This window comes from Sander vitreus, chromosome 18 (genome assembly GCF_031162955.1).
Source record: "Sander vitreus isolate 19-12246 chromosome 18, sanVit1, whole genome shotgun sequence".
Lineage (NCBI taxonomy): Eukaryota > Metazoa > Chordata > Actinopteri > Perciformes > Percidae > Sander > Sander vitreus.
The window spans coordinates 3,540,328-3,567,944 of record NC_135872.1 but is presented as its reverse complement, the minus strand read 5'-3'; the positions used below and the strand labels follow the sequence as shown (position 1 = coordinate 3,567,944).

The 27,617-nt window shown below is 41.4% G+C and overlaps 1 protein-coding gene across 1 annotated transcript in view; it reads left to right on the top strand.

The window, feature by feature from the left end:
* LOC144533621 (serine/threonine-protein kinase D3-like) overlaps positions 1–26,555 on the top strand; it is a 53,171-nt gene extending 26,616 nt beyond the window's left edge. The window contains exons 6-19 of the mRNA XM_078275129.1: positions 6,329–6,518; positions 6,595–6,672; positions 9,023–9,191; positions 9,345–9,468; positions 10,351–10,428; positions 12,765–13,041; positions 17,283–17,335; positions 17,505–17,577; positions 18,855–18,961; positions 19,485–19,646; positions 20,923–21,021; positions 21,146–21,413; positions 22,843–22,928; positions 24,661–26,555. Of these exons, the coding sequence (XP_078131255.1) occupies positions 6,329–6,518; positions 6,595–6,672; positions 9,023–9,191; positions 9,345–9,468; positions 10,351–10,428; positions 12,765–13,041; positions 17,283–17,335; positions 17,505–17,577; positions 18,855–18,961; positions 19,485–19,646; positions 20,923–21,021; positions 21,146–21,413; positions 22,843–22,928; positions 24,661–24,834 (1,938 nt within the window). The 3' untranslated portion in view covers positions 24,835–26,555. The remainder of the gene's footprint in view (positions 1–6,328; positions 6,519–6,594; positions 6,673–9,022; positions 9,192–9,344; positions 9,469–10,350; positions 10,429–12,764; positions 13,042–17,282; positions 17,336–17,504; positions 17,578–18,854; positions 18,962–19,484; positions 19,647–20,922; positions 21,022–21,145; positions 21,414–22,842; positions 22,929–24,660) is intronic.
* The last annotated feature ends 1,062 nt before the right edge of the window (positions 26,556–27,617 follow it).

Below are 27,617 nucleotides of genomic sequence, written 5' to 3'. Positions count from 1 at the left end.
GCCCTCCTACGTACTTCTGCTCAATTTTCATTTTCCTTCAGTACTCCGTCTGGGTTCGCGGTATAGTCTTGGGTTTTCTCCGGCCAAATCTTTGGCGGTCCAGTCAGCGAACAGAGGGAGTGGCTGAGAACGATGACGTTGAGGTCGTGCGCTAGTTTGAGTTGTAGTTCCGTAATGGCGGCGGAGAAAGATGCGAGCGAAGCCATTCGGTCCGTTGTGGCAACGCTGCCGAATATCCAGAAGTTAAAGGCCGAGCAAGAACAATCTTTGCTGAGTTGTGTTGGTGGCCATGATGTTGTGGCCCTCCTCCCCACGGGGTTCGGGAAAAGTTTGATTTTCCAGCTCGCTCTGTTAGTGGTGAAGGAGTTGGCTAAGGCTAACACTAGCGATGCTAAGCCGACGTCATGACCAAAACGTTAGCGATTGGTTATGGCAGATCCAGAGTGGCTCTGGGCAGATCCAATAGTTTTAAACTTCAACAGAGTACCCGCCTTCAAGGACGTTAACACTTGTCAATGGAGAGTGGCCAGACTCTCTGTACAAATGAAATGTACCAGAGTCTGGTAGGACCAGGCTAGTGGACCAGAGTCTGGTAGGACTAGGCTAGTGGACCAGAGTCTGGTAGGACCAGGCTAGTGGACCAGAGTCTGGTAGGACCAGGCTACATTTTGGGTAGATATCGAATAACCTAGTGAACAACAAACACCTGGCTTTTAATCTTGACTTTTCTGCAGCGGTGGAAGAAGTATTCAGAGCTTCTGCTTAAGTAAAAGTAGAAGTACTACAGTGTAAAAGAAATACTCTGTTACAAGTAAAGTCCTCCATTCTAAACCTAAGAAAGTATCAGCTTAATGTATTTAAAGTATAAAAGTAAAAGTACTCATTACACGCCTAAATGGGCTCTTGTCAGTATTGCTTTTTATTATAACATTGGATTATTATTAGTATTGATGCGTTAACGTGCAGGCAGCACTTAACCGTTGTGCCCTCCTCAAATTTAATAACATTGGACACCTTTGTGGCAAAAATGTACACGCACACAAAAACTGCTATTAAATCATCATATATCAATTATGATTATCAACAAAACTGATTTGATTGCATTAGTATTTTTTACATAGTGCCAGATTCTCCCTCTGGACACCTTCGTGGCAAAAATGTCCAAAATACTGATATTAAATCATGATATATCAATATTGTTTTCTGCTTTTTTTTCATAAATGACTTAAACAACTTCTAACTTGCTCAAAACTACCAAACATTCAATCATTTTCAGGATTTTAACCCTTTTAAATGCCAGTTTAATTCTTAAAGTAATTTTATTTATGAAAAACCCAACAGAACATTAATTATTTTCCATAAAATAAATCGTAGGGGAATGGGGCTTTGGTGGTGATTAGAGTCTTGGAAATGTCAAAGATTATCAACAAAACTGATTTGATTGCATTAGTACTTTTTACGTAGTGCCAGATACTCCCTCTGGACACCTTCGTGGACAAAAATACCTCATTGACTTCCATTAAAACCACATGTTAATAAAACCATGCATTCTGTAATGTCAGCATTTCATTTTGAACAAAAAATGGTGATATTTGACAGTTTTACTGTATTCCACCAGATTCAACCATTTTCCCTTTGTAGGCATGAAATTATTGTATTTTTGCCAGTTATATTATGGAGCCGTGTGGGTATGCGCGTGTGTGTGTGTGTGTGTGTGTCTATGTGAGAGAGAATTTGTGTAAATCTGTAAGCAAGCACTGATCATTTTAGGGGTGAAAAAACGGCATCTTTTGAAGGATGCATTTCATGTGTCTTTGAAGAGGCGCTTGAATAAAAACATTGTCCCCTACCTTTGTTGTTGTTGTAAACTGGCGTTTGTGGGACATGGTGGCCCTGAAGACTGGTCTCCCACTATGGACATCCCACAGGCTCCGGATGGATTCCCATTTGGACCGGTACACACCTGCCAGGATGAGAAGTCCCATGTATGCTTGAATCTCTTGAGCATCCACATCACTCCATCCTGAGATTAAACGCCTCCCGTGTAGGTTTGTCATTTGCTGAATCAGCTGGATCGTGTCAGGAGTGAAGAAAAGATCGAAAGAGGATGCCACATCGTGGATTCTTGATATGGCATATCTCGTGGGCTCTGGCATCATGCCGGTCGGTGCTTGAATGTAGCGCAGCGTCTCAGTATTAGATGGAGACCAGACTTGCCCATTCTTTGCTGTCCACTCAATGTTAGGATGGACATGCTCTTCAGTGTCCTCTCCACTTTCAGAGGAAGGGTTAAAAGGAACTCACAGAATCGGAGGACACCAATGACCATTTTGTGTCAGATGAGTCCTGCAGTTCGCTGGCAGATAAAGGCTCCTTCTCTTTGCTCCAGGTCTTTCTCGGCTCACTAATCAAACGACCCCCCAGCCAAGCTGCATTTTTATCTTTGGCTGTGAAAGCAGCCAGGTGCAGAAACACAATAATAGTTGTTTTTGTTTACAACAAAGGCAGGAGACAATGTTTTTATTTAAGCACCTCTCCAAAGACAGATGAAATGCATCCTTCAAAAGATGCCCTTTTTTCACCCTAAAATGATCAGATCTTGCTTAAAAATGTACACAAACTCTTTCTCACACACAGACATGCACACAAGCACGCACGCACACACAGACACACACGGCTCCATAATATAACTGGCAAAAATACAATAATGTAATGCCTACAAAGGGAAAATGGTTGAATCTGGTGGAATACAGTAAAAATGTCAAATATCACCATATCATTCATGTTCAAAATGAAATGCTGACATTACAGAATGCATGGTTTTATACTGTAAAGGCAGTGAGATAAAAACATGTGGTTTTAATGGAAGTCAATGAGGCATTTTTGTCCACGAAGGTGTCCAGAGGGAGTATCTGGCACTACGTAAACAATACTAATGCAATCAAATCAGTTTTGTTGATGATCTTTGACATATCCAAGACTCTAATCACCACCAAAGCCCCATCTCCATATTATTCATTATATGGGGGAAAAAAAAATCATTTTTTGTGTTGTTTTGTAATAAATAATGAGATACTTCAAATAAATAAACTTGCATTTAAAGGGTTTAAATCCTGAAAATGATTGAATGTTTGGTAGTTGTGAGCAAGTTAGAAGTTGTTTTAAGTGATTTATGGAAAAAAAGCAGAATAAAATGTTGATAATGATGATTTAATATCAGTTTTTTGGCCAAGGAGGCGTCCAGAGGGTGCAAAATGAATCATTCAAGTATAAAAAACATGTATGAGTAAAAAACACTGGATTTAAAAATGTTGACCAAAAAGAGCGGTTCTGACAAAATGTCATGCCATACGCAGTAACACAGTAAAAAAATGGAAAAAAACAAAAAGAAAAATGTACAAAAATGCCCGAAGAGGGCATGAGGGTTAAATAAATACTATTCTACAAAGTAACTAAAGCTGTCAGATAAATGAATGTACTGGAGTCAGAGTATAAAGTTTGCATACAATTTATATACTGAAGCAAAGTACGAGTACTGTACTTATAGAAAGATAGATATACTTTATTGATCCAGCACTGGGGAAATTCCCTCGTTATGTGCAGTACTTGAGTGAATGTACTTAGTTACTTTGCTCCACTGCTGTTCCGTATGTTTACCTGCCGTCTGGGTTTCCTCTGGGTGCTCCGGTTTCCTCCCACAGTCCAAACATGTGCAGGTCGGCTGAACTGGAAACTCAAAATTTTGCCTCTAGGTGTGACTGTGTGAGTGTGAATGGTTGTCTTGTTCATATGCGTGGCAGAATGTACCCTGCCTCTCTCGCCCAGATGCATGCTGGGTAGGCAAATCCGACGAGGTTCGGGAGTTTAGACTTTGTGACTCGAGTTCATAGAGAGATGAAAACACACACACACACACACACACACACACACACACACACTTTCCACGCTTGCAGATCTACGTTGTGCAACCAATGAGCCATTTCCAGTAGTTAACCTCTCTGTCTCTCTCTCTGTGACACATTCTCTCTCTCTCTCTCTCTCTCTCTCTCTCTCTCTCTCTCTCTCTGATCTGATGGCTGCAGGCAAACCACTGGATTTTCCATCCCGGTTATACCAGTGAACAAAGAGCTTCACACTAACTGGAACAAACACACTTTTATCAGCTCCATCTCACACACACACACACACACACACACACACACACACACACACACCACACACACACACACTCTCTCTCATATCTGAACACAGCGAGAAAAGGCTTCTTCTCATTCAACACAAAATCTCATCTTATTGTGTTGTTTATGGAACATTTGCCCTTTGCCGCGGCTGTTAAACTTGAAAACAGTTCAGTATTAATGCAGTATGTATCACTGTCCAAGACACGATTCACCCATATCACAAAAATACAATCAAGCCATTCACACATTTACTGGCAGATCTGTATTTAGACTTAACTGAAGTGAAATGAATACAGTACAAATGACAAAAAGAAGCAAGATTACTTTCTTGATAATAATAATAATGTGAAGTTGAAGAGCAAATCTGAATTTAAAGAAATGTTACATTTCTGGCAGAAGACAAGAGCGTAGGTTTGTTTCCAGGAAATCAGCATGTGGACATGTTCAGACAGCAGTTTATTGGGCCAAAGTCATTTCTTTGTCCCCTCTGGCATTTTCATGTATTTAAACAAGACCAAAGTGAGCGCTCTGGGAGTTCCTCCTCATACTGTGATTCATGCTTCTGCTCCATAATAAAAAACATAATGTTACACCTCTCATGTTAAAAGCTCTTTTTAAGAAGGTGGATTTACTGTTCTGAACTAATTCAGGCCCATTGTGTCACACACTTCCTGCTCTTACCAGGACCGCCGTCTATAAGCTGCACATTGCACAAGGACGGCCATTGTTCTAGTGGATAGAACAGATTTCATCTGTGCTCCACTTTATACAACAAGGGAACAGTTCTCCTCCAAATGTGATGATCTCTCAGCTGAACCCTGATTGTTCCCTTTATTTCCATTCGGTGGCTTTAAAGTCGAGGGGGAAACACGCTTTAGGGGGAGTTTTGCAAACCATACAATCAATATGTACACATCAAATTATTGACAACATAAAATCCCAGAGATCATACCAGCTACTTCACTGTATGCAGATGATCTTTCTTTTAGGGAGTTTAACACACATTGAATGCCACATCTCTGAGTCACATGTTGTAAATATTTTAAATAATTTGGTGTAGGTACGTGTAGATTCGGACCCTACGGCGAGTCCTGACATGCACCCCTCCAGAAATGTAACTACGCACTGCGGCGACGCAGACCGCAACAACTGTGATTGGTCCGCCTGACCAGACATTGGTAGCGTCACATTTCCCTTAGTCTATATCCACGACGTTCCACTTCCGGGATTGCTCCGGAAAATCCTGGCCGGATGTCCCTCTTTTCGGGCATTCTAACCTCTGGTGGATTTCTGAGGACTATGGTTAACTGCTCCTCAGACCTCTGCAGGGTAAATCCAGACAGCTAGCTAGACTATCTGTCCAATCTGAGCTTTCTGTTGCACGACTAAAACTACTTTTGAACGTACACATGTTCCACCAAAACAAGTTCCTTCCCGAGGCTATTTTGCAGCGGCACCGTCTGGCGCTTAGTACCCCCCATGACGATTGTGATTGGTTTAAAGAAATGCCAATCAACCAGAGCACATTTTTCTCCCATCCCAGAATGCTGTGTGGGACTAGTCAGACCTTCCTCCGCAGCGCTGTGGAAGAAGGTCTGGCAATGCGAGACTACATTTCCCTCTACTCTCCTTCTCCGTGAACAACATGAAATCAAAGAGAGGGTTAACTTTTCCTGCTACTTCTTTCACACTGTGATCAGAAAGCTCTATGACTCTTGAGTCACTCCGAAGCACATCCCTGTCACTCTCTCACTTGCTCTACCACACACACAAACCTCAAAACGGCATAGGCCACTTACGTAGGCTACGGCGTCAGCTCTGCATAGAGCCAACGTACAACCATAAATCAGCCTTTATCTTGGTCAAAATCCTTTCAAAAATGTTTTGAAAAATGTATGCTTGTGTTTTGAGTTTATGACAAAATGAGATTTGCCTAATATATATTGTTATCAGATTGTTTTACACTCTCATATACTGATCATTATCGTCCTCAGAAATCCGACCGAGTTATAACTGTAACCAATTATTTAAAATGTAATATATTTTCCAGACTTCTGAACACTTCTGAACAGAAATCAAAACTCCTAACTTTCCACCCTCCTTCCCCCCCGCTCCTTCCTCCCTCCCCTCCCTCTTGGCGGAAGCAGCGCCCCCTCCTGGGCGCCGGGAAGCGTAACTCCCTGCTGAGCGGTCGTCCCATCTGGATGGAGAAGATGGTCCTGGGTCGGGTCAAAGTCCCTCACACCTTCTCCGTCCACACCTACACTCGTCCCACCATCTGCCAATACTGCAAACGCTTGCTAAAGGGCCTCTTCCGCCAGGGCATGCAGTGCAAAGGTAACAACTTTTCCATCCGATCCATTGGAACTGCATTGGATGAATGTTCTATTTATCTTCTCCTCTTCTACTGTAGATTGTAAATTTAACTGCCATAAGAGATGTGCGGCCAAAATACCTCGAGACTGCCTCGGTGAGGTCGACTTTAACGGAGGTGAGTTTACTGTTCCCGTGTACACACACAACACACCTGTTGTCCTCACTGTAACATTGTACATTTACAATAAAACAAAGGCGATATTTTTACATCTAAGGAGCAAACTGAGGCAGCGCTGTTGTACGATGTTATTAAAAGAAACATGAGCCTTGAGTTTCACCATTTAGACAAACCTATTTAAATTGTTTCTGAGAGCAAAGTTTATCTTTCAAAAAGTTTCAATGTATAGAGAGAAATCAGTGATCAAGGCATAGGCAAGGTGAGGCATATTCAAACATATTTTAATAGCTAAATCAATGATTTCTCGCCTAAAGGACTCTGATAGCAGTTGATGTACAAACAATACAACAGTTGTGTATTTGGCTGTCTTTCGCCATCGCCTCTGTTGATGTGAAATGCATGCTGGGATACCTGTCTACCTCAGGTCCACACAGGTCCTCTCTTTTATAAGTAGTCTCGATTAAAACCGTAATAAAGGACTTTAAATCGGGACTTCCACTAGTACGAACAAGAACAGAGATTGAGAATGGTCTGCGTCACACTCACCTCCAGCTACAAAATCCAATATCCAAAAATACTAGGGGTGTTGAAATGAATTATTGCATCGATGCATCACAATGCGGACATGGACGATTCTATAGCTAATAGCAGGGGTCTCCAACAAGTAGCTTGCGAGCAGGTTTCCAGTAGCTTGCCAAAAGGTTGACAAACTGAGACACAAAATGACCACGATATTAAAGGAACACGCCGACTTATTGGGACTTATTACTTATTGTCTTATTCCCCGTATCCCCCAGAGTTACATAAGTCAATACATACCCTTCTCATCTCCGTGCGCGTTGTAGCTCTGTCTGACGCACCCACCGCTAGCCTAGCTTACACACAGATCCTGGAGGTAACCGGCTCCATCTAGCCTACTGCTCCCAATAAGTGACAAAATAACACCAACATGTTCCTATTTACATGTTGTGATTTGTATAGTCACAGCGTGTACAAATAACAAGGTCACATGAGACACAGCCATCTTCTAACCGTATACATACTGGGAACTATATTCTCAGAAGGCGAAGCACTGCAACTTGGGCGGAGGGATTATTACTCCAACTCTGAGTGAATCCAGGCGAACTCTCTGCTCCTCACCACGGGGCTTCTCAGTTGCTGCGAGCAAATCACTCCGCCCAAGTAGCAGAAGTAGCAGTGCTTCGCTGAAAAATCAAAGCGCTAAACCCCAAACTTGACTATATTTATTATATTTACTGTGTTTTATTATCACTTTTATTTAGTTGTAAATCACTTTGTAACTTAGTTTTAAATAAAGTTCATTATTGTGCACATGCAAGGGCGTAACTCTGGGTTCAACATTGGGGGGTTTTGAGATCTCCACTTTCGATTTCATTTTCTGCATTCTGGTGAATGTTTCTGCAACATTTATGGTGCAGATTTCTTTATTTATGTAATGGAAATTATAATAGGTTTTTGGGGGGGTTGCACTGGCCAGTTTTTAATAATTAAAACATACATTAAATTACACCTATGAAGGTTTTCCCGTTTACTTCAGTGCAGTTTTCAGGTTTTTTTTTTTTTTTTTGGAGCCAGCCTAGTGGCCATTAAAGGAAATGCAGCTTTATGAAATCTTAGTTTTTATTTTTTTAAATTCTCTTTATTGAGTTATAACAAGGTACAAACAAACAGTTTAATCCTTCTCATAGGACATACTAGCTCTATCTTTCCAAGCCGTCTGTAAAATACAGATAATATATAAATATATAGATAATAGGGATCGACCAATTATCAGCCTGGCCGATTCTCGGGGCCGATATTTGGCAATTTGCAGATTATCTGTATCAGTGTTTTATTTTACCGATAACCGATATAGTTAATTATTTAAAAAGTGCGTTACTTTGGCTCTGTAAACAGTCTGTAACACCTGTAAACAAACTGTTAGCACGTTAAAACTTCAGGAAGCTATTTTTGTTTTTATTTATACATTTTTTTGTTGTGTATTGTGTTTAAAATTTCAGTTTTATTAAATAATTGCTTAAAGCATTTAAATGAACTAAAAGATTTTAATTTGTGCATATCGGTTCCAAATATCTGTTTTCCGTTTCATTAAGTACTAATAATCGGTATCTGCCCTAAAAAAACAAAAAAAAACAGTATCAGTCGGAAAAAAAGGACCAATAAGGTAGCTTAAATAAAAAATATAAGTTTAAAAATAGAAAAATGAAATCCAAAATGGAAAACCAAACTTATTAAAATCAGAATGTTGGGGTGTGCCCTAGAAATCTTAGTGTTTTAATAAAAGACGTGAGTTATACGTTTTGTACTCCGACTCTGGACTCTGCAGAACCGGCCAGTCCCAGTCTGGACTCGGAGGCAACGATGGAGGTGGACAACTGCGACACCAACAGCGACGGCGGCCACAGCCTTGACGAGCAGGACGACAAGCTCTTCTTCATCGAGGGGCACGGCTGCACGGACGGCGAGAAGGACGACGAGACGCTCCGAGCCATCAGGTACACATCTCAACCTCGGGACTGATCTAAAAGATCCTCCGGCCTCTCAGCCAGTCTCATGTGCACATTAAAGAAGCAGAACAAAAGTTTTTGCACATTCTGAAATGTCTGTGTTTGCGTTTCTGTGTGTGTTTTTATCCGTCTCACATGCAGCCCGTGCACGAGCAGCAACATCCCACTGATGCGAGTGGTTCAGTCCATCAAACACACCAAGAGAAAAAGCGCCACCATGGTTAAAGAGGGCTGGATGGTCCACTACACCAGCACCGACAACCTGGTGAGGAGATACACAAAACAGACAGACAGACAGACGGACACAGACAGACACACACACACACACACACACACACACACACACACACACACACACACACACACACACGTTTGTTTCACTATCATGCAGAATAATATCATGCATTCCCTAGCCCCTTACCTTAACCATCACAACTAAATGCCTAACCTTAACCCTCACCCTAACCAGAACCTCATTCTAACCCTAATCCTAAAACCAAGTCTTAACCCTCAAACAGACCTTTAACCTTGTGGGGTCCAGCATTTTGGGCCCCACAAGGCTGTGCAGACCCCACCAGTATACTGTATTCCCCGGTTTTTGGACCCCACGAATATAGTACAAGAACAAGTAAACAAGAACACCGAAGGACGGACACACACACACACACACACACACACACACACACACACACACACACACACACACACACACACACACACACACACACACAGACAGACAGACAAAATATAGCAAATATATAGAGCTGCAAAGATTAAGCGATTAACCTTTGCAGCTCTATTGTTGATGCAATAACATGTAAGTGGTACGTTAATGTTGCAGCTGGTTGAGGTGGGGCTACTTTTAACTACTTTAAATCCTGTTGGGTAGTTTAATCTGAAATAATGCGTCATATTTTAAAAACTAAAATTATGTGAACTGGAGTAAAAAGTACAACCTTTGCCTCTGAAATGTAGTGGAGTATAAGTATAAAGTGGCATAAAAAATGTAAGTACAGTGAAAGAAGAGCTTTGTCTAATCCTGTGGCTGAAATCCTCCATATGTGCGTGCATATATTGTCAGTAAACCCTGTTGAATCTATAAAGTTTGTATCCTGATGAACTGATGAACTTGGTTTTGTCTTTCCAGAGGAAGAGACATTACTGGAGACTGGACAGCAAGACTCTGACTCTGTTCCAGAATGAAAGTGGAGCCAAGTATTACAAGGTAGGAGACCCAGCCGGCTCAGATCTGGTTTCAGCCGCTCGGCCAAACAAAGCAGCGACGTGAAGAGAACACCGGAGGGAGTCGGGTTCATACAACAACATTCACGAGACATTAGCACACATCGCTGCCTAATTCGAACCAGATAATTTAGTGTAATTATCCTCATCACGTGGGGATGTTAAGTGGTAACCTTCCACTAAGAAACATTTAGAAAAGAAAAATATAAGAAACACTTGAAATGTTGTAGTTAAACTATCATTTCACACATGTATGACATTTGTGATGCCCGTCTGCAGACGACATCACAAATGTCTGTTACACTTCTCCAACACAACATATTTTAAAGGGTTGAGCGCAGTGATGCTAGCAAAAAAAGAAATATTTTTAAACTGCCCCAGATAATGTTTGATTCATATTTCTAAGCTTTGGTCCGCAGCATTGAAATCAGAATGTTTATTCTCCATATCGTAAGGGGAAAAATGGATTTGAATTACAAAACGCGTCACCACAGGATCCATTCAGTAGCTCTTGTCAACAGATGGAGTTTTGCACAGTAGACCTGGCATTGTAGATGCATTTTTTAGAGCATTTGAAGCTACTAAATTGGCCTTGTTGTGAGATTGTTTCGTCAACTTCGGTTTCCGAAGACTGAACTATAAAGCTCAGATTATTTATATATATCCATATCCATAGCATCATAGATTCAACCACAAATGCAGCCGTAATCTGAGCATTAAAAACAATATCCACAGCTTCAAGAAGCACAGCCAGACAGAGCAGCTAAACTCCCACTCAGTGGCTGTAAACAGTCGGAGCTTGGCCTTTTGAACAGAGTAATAGGCACTCTAAAAGCAAACCTGTCAACCACCCAAATACCCAAATACTTGTAGGTTGATGCTCTTAATGCACTGTTACTCATTGCGCGGCTCGCGAGCCTACTGCGGCTCGCCAAGCTTTAATTTGTGGCTCCCATGGCAGTCTATAATACGGTGATATGATCATGCAATACGGATATTTCATTATTAATTATTAACAATGAATTATATTAAAAACAAGCAGGGCTATAACATAACCCTAAGTCTGCTCTATTACAAATACATTTACATTTAAAAATACCCAAAACAGTGGCATTACAAGATGGAAATATAGACTAGAAAAGATATTTAAACTTGCTCTGCCCTTCTGTCCATAACACTGACTCACTGCGGAGTTGCAAGATCGGGCAGTGTTTCCAGCTGTTAACGCTCTTGGATGGTTAGATACATGATGTCCTAATGTAGAAAACAATGTCACATTGTATGTTCAGGGAAGACAGATTGTTAAGCAGACATGCTATTTATGACTGGATGTAACTTTTGATACTTTTGTGGTAAAGGTGGCTGGCTCTCATGAAAGAAATAGGGAAGACCACTGCTCTAATGTGAGATCAGGAATTAAACATGAGACCAAAAACGTTCCAACTTTTTTGAATTTCCAAAAAAGAAACCTTTCCGTTGAAATATGAAATGATCACGTGTGACGTCGGGTCAGTTCAGCTGCAGCTCTTTTTCATTCTCCATCATGTCCCTCTCTCCTACTCCACCTCTTTTCATCTTGTGTGCCAGTGACCTGTTGACCTATACCACAAAGCGCTGCAGAAACCTTCCTTTGAACGGAGTGTGGTGAGGGAGGGGTGCAGGAGACTTGTGGTGGTTTTTGTGGAGCCTCTGGTCGCTTCCCTGCCGTCTCTCCCTGGCTCGCCGCCACGCTGCCTCGTGCCCAAAGCGGCTGAGGCACGTCCTGCCTTTTAATCAGAGCGCCAGGATGAATTAGACGCTGATCGGAGTTTGAGGTTTGGGGGGCGAGGAGAAGATGGAGGAGAACTTGGCAAAACACAAAACGTTCAGATGACACCGAGGGGCATAAAAACACCACTGAGCCGATCGTTCTCCTTTTATATGTTTGATCTGGCAGCGTTTAGGCTTTTTGGAGGGGTGGAGTTTTTTTTTTTTTTCCTGCACTCTGCCAGAAAAGGAAGGAAGGAAGGGATGTTCAAACACTTGATTTCAAAGAGCAACTCACATTTCAGCAGAGAGAAGTGTTAGGATGAAGGGAGCAACCAGCTAAAACAGTGTCATGTGGATCATTTCAAGACCTTCTGGATGCTTCCGATTGGTTAAAATGACTCTTAAAATGGTTTTAATAAGTACAATGTACCAGAATGTGAAGAGAGGAGTGCAGAGGTTTGAGTTTCTGAGCTGAAAGTGGAAGTACGTCAAGATGAACATTTTTTGATTACTTCGGCCTTTAATGAGGCTTGCATCTAAGCGTTTCTATTTATTTTTAACAAACTGCAGGAGATCCCCTTGTCCGAGATCCTCCAGGTGGAGCCGGCGCAGGACTTCGGCAGCCTGCCCCAGGGCAGCAACGCTCACTGCTTCGAGGTGATCACGACCAACATGGTGTACTACGTCGGGGAGGACAGTGGCGGCCTGCATCACAACCCCGTCCTGGCGGCATCCGGCGTGGGGCGGGACGTGGGCCAGAGCTGGGAGAAGGCCATCCGACAGGCGATGATGCCCGTCACGCCCAAGGCCAGCGTCGGCACCGGGCACAGCCAGGGGAAGGACCACAGTGAGTAACGGCCGGAGACTTACTTAATGTTCTCGTTGGCATAAAAATATCTAAAGATAACAACATAGCTAAGGTTCAAAGCCAGGTTATTAAGTCTAAAATCGTTTTTCTTTTTAAGAAATCGAAATAGACAACAGTAGCCTTGTTGTGATGTGTCGTTTTTTTAAAGATAGACAACAGGGTAAGGGTGAGGTCAGTAATAAAGCTGTCTTGATTAATGTTGATATTTTTGGCGAGACAGTCAATTAAAGTAGTTTACTGCTGATAGGGTGTCTCATAAAATTAGGCAATCTATGCAGCAGAATTTTTTTAATTGGTGCTACATGGCCAGAAAAATGGGAAAGAATGGGGTTGGATAGTTGGTTGAATATTGGCAAAGTATCCCTTTAAGGACAGGCGAGTGAAGATGTCGGGCAATTTCAGACGTCATTTAAAACGTATCAAAAATGTTCCAAACACAAACCAAAACAAATAATTTGTTATTCTGAAATGTGGCATCAAGGTTAATTATACACCTGTGATATGATATATTTAGCTGAATCTTTGTCTAGTCACCAGTCAAGTCAGAAGTCTTAGCAATTTCCTAAAACACGCAACACTGTAGGTTTTAACAAACATACTCAAACCAGGAGAAAATAGTGTATTTGTTGGAGTATTTTCAGTTGCAGGCTTATCCTTTTGCCGACATATGATGTGTCTTCGAGGAAGCATTAAGAAAATAAGATCTAAGATGGTCCCGAAAATGATCCCTGAGGCACTCCACGAGTTGTCAGAGCTACAAGGGAAACACTTTTCATGAGTAGGGTTAAAGAAAATGATTAGAACTAATTATTAGAAAGCCATTGAGGTTAATGAGGAACCCACAACCCTGGTTATTTCACTGCCTGCCTTTAACCTTTGACAGTAATGGAGTCATTTATTTTAGATCACATTAGACTCTGATATGTTTTTATGATTTAATGGATTTGTCTGTGAAAAGCTTCCAAATATTGTTTCGAGAAACGTCTGTTATACAACCCCACCGCCTACACACACACACACACACACACACACACACACACTGCTGACATTTTAACATGATTGAAGGGATTTCAGAGGATTTACTGCTCTGATTCATCTCAGGTTAAAGTGTCTTTTTGTCTAGCTACGCTAACCACATGCTGGCTCCATCTCCGTACTAAACACACAAGCATGAGTTTTATATTAATCTTCTCATCGAACTCTCGTAAAGAAAGCAAACAAGCTCATTTCCCAAAATGAAAAAAACTATTCCTTTAAGCTGCTGTAAACGAAACTCAAGACTTCCTGCACGTTATTCAAAGTAAAAGCCTTTTAGGGTTGCGATGGATTCTGCTCTTCGAATTGCTCGGGGGCTTTTAGTTTGAAACATTTGGAGGAAGTGTACAGCAAACAATACCAATCGCAAGTTAACAAGAAAAAAAAATGATTTTCACTAAAATGTGATCATAGTTCAAACACAGGAAATAATAGCCTGTTTCCAAATAAAAGCCTTTTCCATTGAGGCCAATAAAGGCTTTTTAAAAACGAACAGTTTGACTACAGATCTGTACTTCACACAGTTTACGTTTCTGTCGATACCATTACATAAACTCTCTGGAGGATGACCTAAACGATGACCTGAACATTAACAGGCTGCCTGCTTCCAGCAGATCGGTATCGATCGCAGGGAGGGATGACCTGGTCAAACCCTGGGCCAGTGATCTGAAATCAATATCAGCTCATTAGTTCATCCTCTGAACAGAATGCGCCTTCGGCTTTTTAACATCAGGCTGAATTAACACAGCACGAAACAGTCAGAGCCTGTTTCCTTTATATGCATGTACACATATTTAAAGGTCCCATGGCATGAACATTTCACTTTCTGAGGTTTTTTTAAATTAATATGAGTTCTCCCAGCCTGCCTATGGTCCCACAGTTGCTAGAAATGGCGATAGGTGTAAACCGAGCCCTGGGTATCCTGCTCTGCCTTTGAGAAAATGAAAGCTCAGATGGGCCAATCTGGAATCTGCTCCTTATGATGTCATAAGGGGCAAGGTTACCGCCCCTTTCTGTGCTTTGCCCGCCCAGAGAATTTGGCCCGCACATGAGAAAGAGAGAGACATCATGGCTTGAAAACAAGCAAAGTGGCAGTTGGTCAAGGCCACACACCCCCCTCCCCCCTCCACCTTGCCCGCCCCTCTCTCCTTCTCAATAGTATTTAAAGCTACAGACACAAAAATGGCACATCCTAAGGAAAGCTCATTGTGGGACTGGCTCTAGTGGCTGTAATTCTGCACCAAAGCTGAATTTCGGGAAAGAGACTTCAGATACAGTATTAGGGGACCACTAAGGTCTATATAAAAGAGACTTCAGATACAGTATTAGGGGACCACTAAGGTCTATATAAAAGAGACTTCAGATACAGTATTAGGGGACCACTAAGGTCTATATAAAAGAGACTTCAGATACAGTATTAGGGGGACCACTAAGGTCTATATAAAAGAGACTTCAGATACAGTATTAGGGGACCACTAAGGCCTATATAAAAGAGACTTCAGATACAGTATTAGGGGACCACTAAGGCCTATATAAAACAGACTTCAAATACAGTATTAGGGGACCACTAAGGCCTATATAAAAGAGACTCAGATACAGTATTAGGGGACCACTAAGGTCTATATAAAAGAGACTTCAGATACAGTATTAGGGGACCACTAAGGCCTATATAAAACAGACTTCAAATACAGTATTAGGGGACCACTAAGGCCTATATAAAACAGACTTCAAATACAGTATTAGGGGACCACTAAGGCCTATATAAAACAGACTTCAAATACAGTATTAGGGGACCACTAAGGCCTATATAAAAGAGACTTCAGATACAGTATTAGGGGACCACTAAGGCCTATATAAAAGTATCCAAAAAGCAGCATGTTATAGGACCTTTAACCCATATATAAAAAAAGAAAAACAGGAAATAAAGGATTCAATGTTTGTGATATATCTGGAAAATGATTGAATGGTCGTTATTACAGCTGGAAACATCCTCAGTGTTCTTTCATCACGTGTTGAACCAACAAATCCTCCTCCGTCATCTCTCTCTTTAACAAACATAGGAAATGAGATTTTAATGATCTGAACGTTAGAAAAATAAAAAATCAGAATCAGCATTATTGGCCAGGTTTGCAAGGAATTTGACTCCGGTTAACCATTGCTCTCAAAGTACAACACTAACTTAACATATAAAGAATAACAACAGGACAGTAAGGAATATAAAAAAAGTACTGTTAAGTATGCAGTATAACAATACAATATAATTTAAAAATTTACAAAAAAACAACAATAACAATTGAAGAGAGGGAAGGACTAGTTCAATATGAGTGTAGTCTGAGATTTAAGATTTAAATATAAATAAAAAAAACCACACGTCTGTGCTGTAGGTGACGGGGTTTACACGTGTGTGTGCTTTATGGGCTTACATTAGGGCTTCGTGGGTTACTTGCACATTTATACAAGGGCTGCACAATTAATGGCAATGTTACCGATACTGTAAAATGGACTAGTTCAATATCCAAATCGCAGGGTGGGGGCGCAGTATTTGTTTAAGGCAAAATATGTGTCAAACCATTCTGAATGAATTATTGTGCTGCTGTGGAGACGTCCCGGCCTACAAATCCTATCCTATAGACTAGAGGTATGAATCTTCACTGATCTCCCGATTCGATTACGATCATCATGTCAGCGATTCGATATCTCGATGCATCATGATGCGTCAAATACATTTTTCTATTAAAGCCATGTAGGATATTTAATTCATAGCTTTTCAAGCTTCAAAAACCAAACATTCTGCAGTGACTAATACTAAATAAACTGGATACATAAAACTACAGCACTGAGCACATGGCACTTCCTGAATGTGCAAAACATAACAATATGTAAACAGAAAGGTTGTTAAACAGATATAATCGATTATGGCCTGGCCGATTATCGATGCAGCATCGTCCACGATTCGATGCATTGATTATTTGATTAATTTCAACACCTCTTCTACAGACTTTGTTTGGTACAGATCCTTTAACATTTTGTCAATGAGAATATTGATACAAAAATGATCATTTCCTCCAATAAGGTGAATCATATCTCAATCACAGTATCAGTCAAAAATAATCGCAATTAGATATTTTCCTTGCATCGTGCAGCCCTGGTTTATATATTGTGTTGTTCGTCTCGTGTCTCCTCAGAGGAAGTCTCCATCAGCATATCAGTGTCCAACTCCCAGATACAAGAAAACGTGGTAAGTCTTCCCTCGTTCATGCTGTTGTCACATTTATTTACCGAGGTTGTGACAAATGTCGCTGTATGATAAACCAAATCCAACAATGTTTCGTGTTGTGTGTCAAAGAAAGATTTTTAAAAAAAGGTCAGAGTTTTTGTGAAAGCTGCGTGATCTCTCTGTTGTTCAGGATATCAGTTCAGTGTATCAGATCTTTGCTGACGAAGTCCTCGGCTCCGGACAGTTTGGGATCGTCTACGGAGGTGAGAGGAAGAAAACTGCACTCATTGGTTCAAACCCAATGAAACAATGAGCCTTACACTATTCCATTACATGTCATTTAGCTGACACTTTTATCCAAAGCGACTTAGAATTGCTACATATGTCAGAGGCCACACAGCTCTGGAGCAACTAGGGGTTAAGTGTCTTGTTCAGGGACACGTTGGTTGATGTATCGCAGTGGGAATCAAACCCAGATCTCCCACACCAAAGGCATGTGTCATATCCACTGCGCCATCACCACCCATCAAACCTTCTTAAAGGACAATACCGACGCAAAATGAACCTAGGGGTTAATAACACATTTGTACCGAGTCAACCGTTCTCTGGGATATGTTTTCATGCTAATCGAATGTGACTAGTTTTAGTGCAAACTGCTAATTAGCTTATAACGCTAGTCGACGGGGTACGCAAAAGTAAAAAGAAATCGCTATTTCTACACCACTAACAAGGCTCAAAATAGCACCAGACTTCCACGGTCGCATAATGAGGGTCCCTACATGTAAACTGAAGCATTGAGAACTTTGTAACTGAACAGACAGTTTATTAAAATGTATAAAGACAGCACCATTCGGTATACAGGCAGGCGCCATCTTGGGAAAACAGTCACGACCAGTTGAACGACGAACGCTGTGCAACCAGTAACATAGCTCAAGTACGGTTCTGTTTACATGTAGGGACCCTCATTATGCTACCGTGGAAGTGTGGTGCTATTTTGAGCATTGTTAGTGGTGTAGAAATAGCAATTTCTTTTTACTTTAGCCGTGCCCCGTCGACTAGCGTTATAAGCTAATTATCGGTTTGCACTAAAAATGGTCACATTCAATTAGCATGAAAACATATCCCAGAGAACGGTCGACTCGGTACACGTGTTATTAATCCCTAGGTTCATTTTGCGCCGGAATTGTCCTTTAATCTGCCAGAAAGAGGCTCACAGCATTTTATTTGAGACGTATTCCTCTTTCTGTGTGAAAATGTGGGAAAATATAGAAGCTAAAAAAAGTTCTGCTGATTCAAAATCGCTGTCTCTAAAGTTAGTTGAATTACAGATAAATAACTAGAGAATGCAATTTCTGAAGAAATTGCGGTGTGAATGCTGTATGTTGAAAGGCTGACACTTCGCTGGGTTGCCGGGTTGAATGTGTAAGAAGTAGGTGAAGTAGTAGGAATAGTTGTCTTGAGTGGAGAATGGGTTTAATCAGTATGAATGTCATTGACTACAATAAATATAAGTAGAGAGGTAAGCCTTCATCTTCTGCAGGTAAACACAGAAAGACCGGCAGAGACGTGGCGATCAAAATCATCGACAAAATGAGGTTTCCCACCAAACAGGAGAGCCAGCTGAGAAACGAGGTGGCCATTCTCCAGGTACGACACACTCTGACTGTCAGCAGCTGAACACAACGCAGAATAAAGTGATGTACTAACATCTGGAACAATAGAGGCAGAAACAAGCTCTTAAGCCCTATTCGCATAAATCACAGACATGTCATTTCGCACGGGTCTTATATTATCACAGGACCTCAGTGTTCGGCGAAAAATGGTAGGTCATTTGCGGGGGAATTTTTACTTGACAAATTACAGAAGTTCGATCCGATTCACACGGGATTAAGATCACCGACAACCTCGGTAATCATTACAAATGAATAGAGGTCACCAGGTAATCCTAATCCCGTGCGAATAGGGCTTTAGACTTCATAATTTAGCACTTAAACTGACTGTAAGATGTCTTTTTTTCAATTCATTTCTATCTATTTGTCTTTCATTTTGATTCCTTTTCTTGAACGACCGAAAAGAAAACATTGAAAAAAATGAAAAAGGAAGGTATAATGTAAATGTTGAAATCCCTAAACTGTAGTTCATTGTTCTTGTTTTGAACGGTTTCCGACAGAACCTGCACCACCCGGGGATCGTCAACCTGGACTGCATGTTTGAGACGCCCGAGCAGGTGTTCGTCATCATGGAGAAGCTCCACGGTGACATGTTGGAGATGATTTTATCCAGCGAGAAGAGCCGGCTGCCTGAACGCCTCACCAAGTTCCTGGTCACGCAGGTCGGTGACGACCGGGAACCTCCGAATGATGCCGATCAAAAGTTTCCAGATTATTGCGTCTTGTTTTGTTCAAAACAACAGTTGCTCGACTGGTCGATTCATCGACTAATAGTTGTTGATGTTGATGTTGTGTTTACAGCTCGCCCAGACTGGACAAAACACATATTAAAGCATTTTTAAACATGGTGGTAGATAAGAGTTAATCCCAAATCTGCAGCCACATTTCGGTAAATCTATTCAGAAACTGAATTTGTTGCAACATTCAGGAGAAGTTGGACAATTTTTACAAATATTTTTAGATCCGTATGTGTGAATTTGTTTGCACATTTTGTCTGAGGTCTTTTAAAGGTCCCATGGCATGAAAATTTCACTTTGAGGTTTAACATTAATGTGAGTTCCCCCAGCCTGCCTATGGTCCCCCAGTGGCTAGAAATGGTGATAGGTGTAAACCGAGCCCTGGGTATCCTGCTCTGCCTTTGAGAAAATGAAAGCTCAGATGGGCCGATCTGGAATCTGCTCCTTATGATGTCATAAGGGGCAAGGTTACCGCCCCTTTCTCTGCTTTGCCCGCCCAGAGAATTTGGCCCGCACATGAGAAAGAGAGAGACATCATGGCTTGAAAACAAGCAAAGTGGCAGTTGGTCAAGGCCACACCCCCGCCCTCCACCTTGCCGCCCCTCTCTCCTTCTCAATAGCATTTAAAGCTACAGACACAGAAATGGCACATCCTAAGGAAAGCTCATTGTGGGACTGGCTCTAGTGGCTGTAATTCTGCACCAAGGCTGAATTTCGGGAAAGAGACTTCAGATACAGTATTAGGGGACCACTAAGGTCTATATAAAAGAGACTTCAGATACAGTATTAGGGGACCACTAAGGCCTATATAAAAGAGACTTCAGATACAGTATTAGGGGACCACTAAGGCCTATATAAAAGAGACTTCAGATACAGTATTAGGGGACCACTAAGGTCTATATAAAAGAAACTTCAGATACAGTATTAGGGGACCACTAAGGCCTATATAAAAGAGACTTCAGATACAGTATTAAGGGACCACTAAGGCCTATATAAAAGAAACTTCAGATACAGTATTAGGGGACCACTAAGGCCTATATAAAAGACACTTCAGATACAGTATTAGGGGACCACTAAGGCCTATATAAAAGCATCCAAAAAGCAGCATGTGATAGGACCTTTAAGATCGCAAGGATTGTTTATTTCCTTCTACGCTCCGACTGTTGAGTGTTAACTCAGCTCGTACATGTTGTGTCTGTAGATCCTGGTGGCTCTGAGACATCTACACTTCAAGAACGTTGTCCACTGTGATCTGAAGCCGGAGAACGTTCTCCTGGCCTCAGCAGAACCCTTCCCTCAGGTTAGAACAACTCCAATATCTGTCTCTTTTCTTTCTGGTGCTTTAAATGTTTGATGGGACTTCAGAGAGCTCAGCAGCACATTCGCGACTCAAACTTTAACATTCCCCTCTGTTTTTCCTCCAGGTGAAGCTCTGCGACTTCGGCTTCGCTCGTATCATCGGGGAGAAGTCGTTCCGCCGCTCGGTGGTTGGCACGCCGGCCTATCTGGCACCCGAGGTGCTTCGCAGCAAAGGCTACAACCGCTCGCTAGACATGTGGTCGGTCGGCGTCATCATCTACGTCAGCCTGAGCGGGACGTTTCCCTTCAACGAGGACGAGGACATCAACGACCAGATCCAGAACGCTGCCTTCATGTACCCATCCAACCCCTGGAAGGAGATCTCGGAGCAAGGTAAGGGACGGTTTAAATCATCAGTAGCCTCGCATCGCCAGACCCTCCTCCACAGCGCTGCGGATGAGGGTCTGGTTAGTCCACACAGTATTCCGGGATTGGAGAAAAACGTGCTCTGGTTTATTGGCATTTCTTTAAACCAATCACAATCGTCTTGGGTGGCACTAAGCGCCGGACAGAGCAACGGTGCCGCTGCAAAATAGCCTCTGGAAGGAACTTGTTTTGGTGGAACGTGTGTACGTTCAAAAGTAGTTTTAGTCGTGCAACAGAAAACTCAGATTGGACAGATAGTCTAGCTAGCTGTCTGGATTTACCCTGCAGAGATCTGAGGAGCAGACCTTTTACACAGAAAAGGATCATAAAGTGTCTATATTTCTTTTAAATTAAACTACCAATATACAGGAAACGACTTAATGACTGTCAGTGAGCGTACTGGCAGTTTGGTTTGGAGAGTTTCTGTTTTTATTTCTTCTTTCAGTAGACTGACGTTTTCACAGCGCTGCACCGTCTTACACAATCCTACGCCGTACGCATTCAATGTAGCCAAAGCGTACGACGTAAAGAGACGAAGAGTGAAATTATAATAAGCCTCATAAAATGGAAAAAAAACTCCTCAACATGAAGCTAATAAATGTAGAACTGCAACAATTAGCACATTCATCTATTAGTTGATTGACAGAAATGATTCATTGTTTAAGATGCAATGAAAAAATTTCCAAACTTTCTCTGGTTGCAGCTTCTCCGATGTAAGGAATTGCTGCTTTTCTCTGTTATAGATCATTGTAAACTAAATATCTTTGAATTTTTGTATGCCTTTGTTAGATAAAATAAGACATTTAATGGCGCCAACAAGGACATCTTTCACTCTTATAGACCAAGCAATTAATCGAGAAAAAGATAAGTCAATAATGGAAATATTTGTTGTAGATTAAGTTTATTAAGTTGGAAATCAGATTTACAGTAAAACTAAGCTTACAATGTAAAGGTTTGATGTTTTTTTTTTTTTAACAATACGTAATTATTTGAAAGTGTATTTATGTTGTTTTTGCAGTTAAAAGATTAACAGAAGCATACGCAAATATCTTGTCCTGCGTTTGTAGGATGCTGATTTGGTTTAGGACCCTGAATCTTATAGTTTTGTGGACATTTTGTTTCATAAGTTATATAAAAATGTACCTGAATAAACTGTCCAGTCATCATTGTAGAAAAGAAGTATATGAAAAGGTTTAATACGTACTGTACATCTACATAACATTCAGTCTACACAGCTGACACATCTTCACAGCTGCACATTTACCTTGTACGTGTTCTTTTATCGATTTAAAAATGTGTTTTTATTTGAGCTATTAAATCCGTTTCCCTTTTGAAAATGTAACTGTGACTGTGGATCAAACATCGGATCCTGAGTGTTTGTTCTTCTTCCTCACAGCCACAGACCTCATCAATAACCTGCTGCAGGTGAAGATGAGGAAGCGCTACAGCGTGGACAAGTCGCTGAGTCACCCCTGGCTGCAGGTACCCAGACTTTAACAAGCTTTTCTTTACTTTAACAAACCTCAGGACACTGCAGCAGGACAGAGTCATGCTGGAACTTTCTCTCAGTAAGAAGCAGAAAATATGTTTACAGGGATTTTAAAAGAGACCTAAGATATATCAATTTTCAGGTTCCTAATTGTATTTTGTGTTACTATTAGAACATGTTTACATGCTTTAAAGTACTCATATTATGCTCATTTTCAGGTTCATAATTTTTTTTAGAGGTTGTATGAGAATAGGTTTACATGGTTTAATTATCCAAAAACACCATATTTTTGTTGTACTGCACATTGCTGCAGCTCCTCTTTTCACCCTGTGTGTTGAGCTCTCTGTTTTAGCTACAGAGTGAGACATCTCACTTCTGTTCCATCTTTGTTGGGAGTCGCACATGCGCAGTACCTAGGTAAGGACTACTAGCCAGTCAGAAGCAGAGTATGAGGGCGTGCCCTGACAGTACCTAGGTAAGGACTACTAGCCAGTCAGAAGCAGAGTATGAGGGCGTGCCCTGACAGTAGCTAGGTAAGGACTACTAGCCAGTCAGAAGCAGAGTATGAGGGCGTGCCCTGACAGTACCTAGGTAAGGACTACTAGCCAGTCAGAAGCAGAGTATGAGGGCGTGCCATGCTAGCAGCTAGGCGAGCATTATAACGTGTGTTCCAAAGTGACCACGTTTGTCTCTGAAGTAAAGGCTGGACTACAACAGAGCTGTTTGGAGCAGTTTGTGAACAGTGTTTTCTGTTGGAGATGGTAAGTCCCTTTGGGGGGGACTTTGGGCTTTTTCACTTTGTAAACTTATAACATGCACAAAAAGATATATAACACAATAAAGGAAAGGGAAAAAGCATAATATGAGCACTTTAATGTTCAAAAAACACTTATTTTCCTCATACTGCCCATTGTGACTGCTCCTGGATTCACCCTCTGGATTCACCCTCTGTCTGAGACACTCTGTTGGAGCGCCTGCCTCTTTAAAAAGCCCCCCTCCCGAAAAAGCCCAGTCTGCTCTGATTGGTCAGCGTTTCCTGTTGCTGTCTCCGTACAGTCGGTGTTCGGCTGTACGGAGACAGAGTATAAAGCAGGACTTTTGTACCGTGAAAAAACACAAAAAAAAAAGGCTTCTACACCAAATACTACACAACCGGACACGTTTCAGCAGTAATGTGACCCGAAATTGGGGAGAAATTAACAACATTGGCAGCCAAGATGACATATTTTACTAAATAAAAACCCATCAGTAGCGTGCCTGGAGCAGATGACCAATCACAGAAGGACAAGACCAGAAACACTGTTGAAACCGGAGCGTTCAGAAAACGTTTTAGCTCACGGGGATTACGTTTACGTCATTATGTGAAGCTTTGGCCACATTTAACATGAAAATCCAACATTGTAACATTATAGATATGACAGAAAATACCGAAAAGCATAACAGGTCTTCTTTAAATACACTTTTTTGTCAAGTTAATACACAGTCATGGCTGTGTAAATGGAAAACAAAAAGAAAGGAGTGCACGAGCCACTAAACATTATTCCAGCCAATCAGCAACAGGCAGCGACAGTTGATGGTAGGGGGGGAGGGGGGCCTGTGAATGTGCTGGCAGCCAGGTTCCCAAACTTTTTTGTCTCACGTACCCCTCGTTGGAAATCAATGGCTTACTGCACCTTTTAATACTTGTTCCTGGGTTTAAACGGTGTTGTTGTGGTCCTCTTGCAGGACTACCAGACCTGGCTGGACCTCCGGGAGTTTGAGACGAAGCGAGGCGAGCGCTACATCACCCACGAGAGCGACGACACCCGCTGGGAGGAGCACGCCGACGAGAGAGGCCTGCACTGCCCCAAACACTTCATCATGTCGCCCAACCTGGACGACATGGACGAGGACCCCTAGCGGCGCCCGCGCAGGGCAAAACATTTCCCGCCGGGCAGCAGCCGCGCCAAGGCGACCCTCGACGCTGGCCATGGAGACCGCGTCCGAAGGCGGCGCGGTCAGGCAGCTGTGTGACGACACTGTGACAATAATTCAGGTCCAGAGAATTTTTTTAAATTTAAAAAAAAAATTAAAAAAAATCCTATTTCACTGCGATTTTTCTACAAGCCAACAAACCCAGTGAGCCAAAACTCAACATTCAATGAAAACGTCTGCACTGCCAGTGGAGCTGCAGAAGGGCTAAAAAAAACTATATATATATATATATATATATACACACACACGTTTTCAGCTCATATAGCATATTTTTATGACGTCGTCGTTGCGTTTTAGATCATGTAAAGCTGTGTAGAGATTGTCTATGTGACGCTAACTCAGAAGAACCAAACGCGTCTTGATTATCTTCTGACTATAATGTGCATTTTTTATAATGTTGTTCTTTGTTGGGATGTCTTTGCACTATTTGGGAAAGTCTTTTAGAATTTCTGTGATAGTAACTTTTTAGTTTGTTAATCTGCAAAAGTAAACTTCTTCCAAACCCCCCAAAAAACGTTTGCTGAAGGGATGAAGACTGAATTCTCAGGTTGTTATGACTAGCGGGGCAGTCATTGTAAAGTTTGTCCTGGGTTTTATTTACATACGTTAGCATCTCTCTCTCTCTTTTATCTAACGTTAGCATTAGCACCGCTAGCACTCTAGGATACTGTAGAGGTAGCGGTTATATACATTTTTTTTTTTTACCACAAAAGCGCCCTAGTCAACTTTTTGTCAGAAAAACGCCAAGTGTGACATAGCCTAAGGATTTTGCGCCGTACTGTTTTTTTTTTCCTTCTACTAGAAAATATACTTTTTTATGACCAGATAATAGTCACAAAAACTATCCCTAGCGCTAACCTTAGCATGCTAACAAGCTAAATGTCAGACACAGAAACAATTCGGGTATTATTTTTTTAACCTGGGTTTTTTTCTCATCGTTGTGGCTGTTCTCACTAATATGTCGTGCTAACTTTGCACTCGCCACCTCCACCGTAGAGATTCAGGAAACGAGACAATCTGGCAAACAAAAACACCCGAAAACATATCGGATCAAGCACATAAATTACCTAAAAGTTTCCAAATAAAACATAACATAAATGATTTAAAACTTGACTTCTCTACGGGTCCAACACAGGACATATTCTCCTACGTTAGCTTCTGTAGCTAACTGTGTACTCCGGGACAATTTGCAGACATTTAGCATTTTGAGTGTGTGGTAGTATGTTGGTATTCGTCATTAGTTTCAGAGGTGGTGTTGACTGAATGGTTTGATTTGACTGCTCCATTTCAAACTTTCAGGATTATTTTAAGACTCAGGAACTCCTAAAACTCAGTTGAGATTATCCAGATTATTCTTCTAAATTTTGTACTTTTGCAGAGAAACAAACTCAGAGTTATTTTCCGAGAGATTCTCTCCGAAACGTTTTGTTGGACGAAGACGAGCTGAGAACCAAGCTGCTATTGTCTTTCTTTTGTCTTTCTGTGGAAACGGATCCGTAGAGCGTTGTGGTCAGAGGTCCGACTCCAGCCTGAGAATTTATTTCACACATTTTATATTTTTGCAAGAAATGGTTGTGTCATGTGGATGATTTTTGTTTGACGGGGGGGAGAATATTAAATGGTTTTACTTTGGGGGGAAAATCTCATTTTACATTCCAGTTATTCAACTGATTCAACATTAACAGCGTTACTGTTTTTTCATATAATCAGCATTGCTTTTGCTTCCACTATTTAGCTTTATGGCAAGATGGTGGAAGGAGGAAATAAGATTTCAGTTATGAGGATTTCACACAAAAGCGCAGACATCAAATGGAGCAATATGTCTTCATTTAAAGGTACACTGTGTAGGAATTTCTCCCATCTAGCGGTGAAATTGTATTTTGCATTCAAATGAATAGCGCTCTCTAGCACCTCGCTTTTTCAAATGCGTGTTGCAGCTACGGTAGCCGTTATGTACCAAGAAGCTATGACAACATGTCTTCCAGTTTTCACTTTTTTAGCGACGAGGATTCCTTCTCCTGTGGCTCGGCATAAGTATGATCCTCCATTATGAACTAAAGGGCAGTGACACTGAGCGCCTCTCACTGATCTCCTTCTCCGTTTCAGTCACGTGACGCTGGCTCTGAACGAAAACGCGTTGTGGATTAGTTGGACAGGTAGGCTAGTGCTTCATCTCCCTCTCCGCGATTAGAGTTTTTCTAAATGGCGGAACGACATGGAAGCCTCCTTGGACTTGCCCGTCCAATGTAAATACAGATAAGAAATTCTTCGCTTACGAGGATAAGTCAGATCATTGGCAGAGGTCATTTTACACCAATGAGGACATATTCATGAACGAAGACATTGATTTTAGCTAATAAATTACTTCAAACATTACACGGTGTACCTTTTAATGTGTAAAAATCCTCAAATCTTTGTACTTGTTTTTGGTGTCAGCTCAATAATCCCCCTGCAGAATATTCTGGTTAATAATTTACAAAGTTCAATAAACAAAGAACATTTAGAGACCATGATGTGAGCCGGACACTTGATCGTTAAATGTGCTCTTTATATACTATAAACTGAGATTAAACTATGAGAGTTTAATAAATGTTGCTCAAATTGTGTTAAATCCCAAAAGTAAAGTCAGGATTTTTAACCCAAACCGTGGTGGCACTAAGGCGAGAAACCTTTGAAACATCTTCAATTGGAGGCGTTTTAATAATAAA